The following is a 5,353-nucleotide window of genomic DNA, read 5'->3' as shown; positions in this document are numbered from 1 at the left end:
TGGACTGACTTGTTTTTGTTTTCCTAGTAATGGTGGGGGGGTAGAAAGGGTTTCCCCCTCCCGACCCTTTTTGCCACCCTGTGTGTTGCTGATGTCCCCCCTCCCTCCCTTCCCTCCACCCCCCCTCCGGAACTTTGCCGCCCCCACTCCGGCGTCACTCAAACCGGGCAAGCAGCAGCACCAGCGAAAGCAGCAACAGCAGCTGCGGAGGGGAGGGAAAGCGGGCGGTGATGATGACGATGATGATCCGGGCTTTGAGGTGGTGCCGGCAAGGCCAGACAACGACGATAGCAATGAGGAGGACGGCGGTGACGGCACTGGTTTCGGAGGAGGGGGTAATGACAGCGTTAGCGAGGAGGAGGAGGAGGAGGAGGAGGGCACTGACGACGCTGGATGATGATGATGGCGAGGATGATGATGACGAGGACGAGGAAGGGGGGAAGGGGAGGGGGAGGGCTGGTGGTCGCAGCACCAGCACGGCAGGGATGGGGGTTGGGGGGGCGGGGGGGCGGGGGCCCCGGGAGGGGGAGGGGGGGTTGCGGGGCAAACGGGGGACATGGCGGGGGGAGGGGAAGGGGGAGGGGGAGGGGGAGGCTGCGGGCAGGAGGATGCAGAGCGGGGCCGGGGCGGGCCCAGGGGGTGGCACCTTGAGTCGGGGGAAAGAGAGGGGGCTCCATGCGGGCCGCCAGCAGCTGCCGGGGAACCGGCCACCGAGCGGGGGAGGGGCAGGTGTGTCGAAGAGAGGGCAGCAGCAGCAGCAGCGGGAGGCGAAGAGGGTGAAGAGGGTGGAGGGCGAGGTGCAGGCGGAGGGCGGTGGAAGTGGTAGCAGCGTGCGAGGAGGGAAGTTGGGACGGATGGGATCAGGGGCCCAAGGCGGGCGGGGAGGAGGAGGTGGCGGGCGGGGCCGGGGCCGGGGAGGGCACACCAGGCCGGGTGATGCGGGTCGGCCCCGGCAGGGCCGCGAGGAAAACAAGAAGAAGGATAAGAAGAGATGACATATCTGAGGTTTGCAGCATTGCCAGCATTTGTTGTGGAAAGGTATGAGGACGTGCATGTACGGAAGGTGCCTTTCGACGGACCTCAAAAATGACTAGTAAGCAGACATGCTTAGCTTTCCTTTGACATCTTCTTCATCCTCTATATTATTCATTTCTTTGTTATTTAGGGCTGACGGTTTTGTTCGGACAGGGCACTACATTTGTAGTCTTCGCAAACGACAGTTGCTTATCGCGCATAAATACTCGTCGTGTAACGAGCATTCAATTCCTAGGCATTTAAAGAGACTTTCAAACTCAGTCTCAACTCGTCGACCATAACCTTGTGCGGGGAGACAACTTGTGCTCGCTGCACCTCGCGGCCCAACACAGCTGAATGGGTTGTATCGGGTCGAAGGAGCGCAGATGGCGCGCATACGCTGCAAAAGATGATAATGGTGGATTTGATCAAATCGACAAGGTATGTTACACGAAAGAAGAGGTCGTTGGCAGTAGCAACTGAGAGCTGCTTATGACCCACTTCACGCTCTCTTCGACCCCGTATGCCCCTATGGCAACGCAGTTAGAAGAGGCAGATAAAGCTCAGTTACCTCCAGCCCAGGCGGCCGACCAGGCGGTCAAACAGCCTGCCTGTGGCAACATCGGCAACATTCCTCGCCCCAAGCTTGACCCAAAGGACTTTCAATTTGTTCAATGCAAAGGCGAGGCGAAAATAAAGATGCCCGGTAGCATCAATGGACAATCGTTCATGATTGACAAGTGCGAAGTAAGTCCAGTCGTCGGCCTCTTCTTGGACAGATGGCCTTGGGCCGCTAGGCACAGACCCGTCGTGCGGAAAAATTGTCATGCAGATTCACACTTAGCTTTCAAGGATATTCAATTAATACCCAATAAGACCAGACAAAAAAATCATTTTTGTCTTCGCCATATGTAAGAATCTTCGCCATATGTCGCACGTCGTACGCCGTATCAAGCGCTATACGGAGCAACATGTGTACGGAGCTCCTACTTCTGTCCCGCAACTGACTGGCCCTGCCAGCTCAGCACAGTGCTGCCCTCATCATCACCTACGCGCGCTCGTCCGCATAATCCCCCTACTGGCTGCAAACTCCTCCATCCCGTCCAGCTACCGCCATAACACCGTCGCACTTGCGCAGTGCCTATACCCTCTTCTTTCCCCCTTCCCCCCTTCCCCCTCCCTCCCCCTCCCTCCCTCCCCTCATCCCGGCCTGGCTGAGTCCTGAGTGCGGCTTCCTTCCTTCCCACGGGTAGTGAAGGACGGGGGAATACCGATATGGGCGGTGCGGCCCCCTGGTTACCCCCTCCCTCGGCCGCTGCGTCCTCCCCCCCTGAACCACCAACCACCATATCCGACGTGTCCTTTCTTTCCCCGGAAATACCTTTGATGTACTTACACCCCCTCCATGTGCTGCTCCCCCTGCATCCTCCCCAACCCCCCCCCACCCCAAAGCCCTAACGTGTCCCTCACCCTGCCAACTTCCCCCCACTATCACTACCACCACCACCTCCACCACCACCTCCCCCCACAGAATTGCGACATCTACATCCTGGACCACTGCGCTCAGGTCACCATCGACGAGTGCACGGACTGCCGCATCTACATAGGTAGGTAAGCAGCGGGGGGAAGGAGCAGAGGGTTGTGTGGGTGTGTGTGTGTGCGTGTGGCGGCGTGTCGGAGGCGGCGGGGATGGGGTGTCTGGGTGTGCAAACCCCAGATGGTGGTGGTGGGCGGTACCCCGCTGTCTCCCAAACACCGTCAGGGGGACGGGCGCCCTCAAGGGGGACCACCCCACCCCACCCCCCGCCACCTGGGGGGGTTGGGGGTCTCACATTGGAGGACTTAGAGCTACCTCATACCCCCATCCACCCTCCCGATGCCGTACAGCCCTAAACGCCTGTCACCCACACCCTTACTTAACCTCCCCTCCCCCGCCATACACACTACACGCACACGCAGGGCCCACCGATGGCTCCGTGTTCCTGCGGGACTCGTCTAACTGCAACGTGGCTACGGTTTGTAGGCAACTGAGGTATGTATGTATGTGCGTGCGTATGATGTGTGAAACAGGGGGGTGTATCTTCGCCCGTGGTAGCTACCCTGCGAAACCCTGCCTTCCCCGGTATTTCGGGGCACCCTCATCCAGTCACCCTAGTTAACTTCTCAGTGGATCGCTCAGGTTCCGCACCCACCACCAGCATCCAACAGAATCTGCCGGGTCGACAGCGGCGCAACTCCGTTCCTGGTCGACTCGCAGGTTAACTTTATCCCAGGTCACCACCGTCCATCAACTAGGGACGCATTGCCTTCCACCATCGGAAGGACTTTGACCCTAATGGGTATCGATCCCGGGATCTCCCGGTGGCAATGGTCGCGCCTTACCAGTGGTGCCAAACCCTCTGTATGTATGACTTAGATTACACTGTGGGCTGCGAGAGCCGGGGGCCGAAGCCGAAACACAGCGCAAGGGTCGGGAGCACACAGCACAAGTCGGTTAGTCTTGTGTGCTCCCGACCCCGACTCAGACTGCCAACACTCTATGTATGTATGTATGTATGTATGTATGTATGTATGTATGTATGTGCATGTGCTGATGTGACCGCAACGTACATACCTTACCGTACACACATCATCGGGTACTGCCGTGTGCAGGACTCGGGATTGCATGAGCTGCAACATCGCGTTGTACTGCCGTACAAAACCAATCGTGGAGTCGTCCAGCGATGTACGACGGGACGGGCGGTGGGAGGGGGGTCCTGTGTGTGAGCCGGGAAGTTCAAAGTCATGAGTGGCGCCTCGAGGCCCTTGGGCCGCCAGTGCCTTGCGAGCAGCGCATCCGGGAAGTAGGACCTGGTGCCCCCCCGTTGGTAGTTCCGGTTGCTCCCCTCTTCCAGTGCAGCGCCCCGGGGTGGTATGTATGTATGTATGTATGTATGTATGTATGTATGTATGTATGTATGTATGTATGTATGTATGTATGTATGTATGTATGTATGTATGTATGTATGTATGTATGTATGTATGTATGTATGTATGTATGTATGTATGTATGCACACTTAGGGCCCTAATTGCGTCTCCTGGGGGCATGAAAGTCCCCCGGGGAGGAGGGGGGAAAGGGAGTCGCACAGCTGTCCTGTACGGCCTTGTACGGCAGAGAGCAAGGGAAAAGCCAAAACTTCTGCCTGGGGGCCAGCCATATCGGCACATTTGCTTTGTAATAGAGAGACATGGGTGCCCATCATGTCGTCATCATCTTTTCCTGCTCCTGCTTCTTCTGCCGTACTCCAGTTATTTCTGTCTATCCTGCCGTACCGTACCTGCCGTACCGTACACTTTGACGTGGATACGTGGTTGGGCTTTTGAACGACCAAAGGACCTGAAGGAGGAATCAGGTCCCTCAACCTCCCTCAACCTCCCTCAACCTTTCTCGGTGGGATTTTTGCAGTTGGGTTTCTCGTGCCTGGACATGTCGTATCCGCAGCTTCAAGGTACGACCAGGGCTTTGGAATACTATGTATGCATGTGTGTTTGTGCGGGGGGGGGCTCCTCCTCCGATTACATCAGTTGAACCCCAGGGGGGGGGTGGGGGGGTCCTGAGAGCACCAGTCTCTCTGAAACCATGAGTTGGCGGCGGCGCCGTCAGCAAACCTCCTCCGCGACCACGTCTCTCTGTCTGCCTGTCTGTCCGTCCCTCTCTCTGCCCGCACTGCCGTACTGCTGGTCGCCCCGTCATCGTCAACACCCCTACACCTCCCAAACACTTGTAACCACCCCACCAGCGGGTGCGGTAAGGTGGTGAACAAGACTTGTCCCGCCTCCGTACCGTCTTATGCCGTACACTTAAGTACTCAACCAGACATGCCCACAGCTGTTGTTATCTCAAACAGCGCCTCTTCTACCGCGTTGTCCTTTTTGCCGGGTCTCCGAAATCCCATAAGCCCTGCGTACTCCCTGCCGTACGACTTACCGACAGAGCATATGCGGCAAGCCAAGCTAAGCCCCTTCCACAACTTCTGGTCCGACGTCTTTGACTTCACACCAAAGGTACAGCAGTGTCCACGAGTTTGTGTTTTTCGGACCTCTTTACCGCCTCCGGGCTTTCTGGCCTCTCCCCCCCTCCCCCTCCTTCCCTCCCTCCCGCTCCCCCTCCCCCTCCGCCACTGCAATTGTTTGTGGTTCGTCTTACCCCGCACACCGCACACCACCCCATTCCCGCCAGAATCCACCTCCCCTCCCCACCTGCCCCCCCCCGGGGGCTCCCACCTCCTCTTCCCCAGGAGGGCAACTGGCGGCTGCTTCCCCCCGCCACTTCAACCGCCTTCCTCCTGTAACCCAGTC

The 5,353-nt window shown here is 58.1% G+C and overlaps 1 protein-coding gene across 1 annotated transcript in view; it reads left to right on the top strand.

Moving 5' to 3' along the window:
- VOLCADRAFT_119771 (uncharacterized protein) overlaps positions 1 to 3,756 on the top strand; it is a gene marked incomplete at both ends in the record, with an annotated part of 7,432 nt that extends 3,676 nt beyond the window's left edge. Inside the window, 5 exons of the mRNA XM_002957674.1 lie at positions 693 to 729; positions 1,558 to 1,761; positions 2,546 to 2,621; positions 2,974 to 3,046; positions 3,667 to 3,756. Coding sequence (XP_002957720.1) covers positions 693 to 729; positions 1,558 to 1,761; positions 2,546 to 2,621; positions 2,974 to 3,046; positions 3,667 to 3,756 — 480 coding nt within the window. The remainder of the gene's footprint in view (positions 1 to 692; positions 730 to 1,557; positions 1,762 to 2,545; positions 2,622 to 2,973; positions 3,047 to 3,666) is intronic.
- Positions 3,757 to 5,353: the final 1,597 nt, after the last annotated feature.

This window comes from Volvox carteri (genome assembly GCF_000143455.1).
Source record: "Volvox carteri f. nagariensis unplaced genomic scaffold VOLCAscaffold_77, whole genome shotgun sequence".
Lineage (NCBI taxonomy): Eukaryota > Viridiplantae > Chlorophyta > Chlorophyceae > Chlamydomonadales > Volvocaceae > Volvox > Volvox carteri.
Note: the sequence above shows the minus strand (reverse complement) of the source record. Positions and strands in the feature narration are given on the sequence as shown.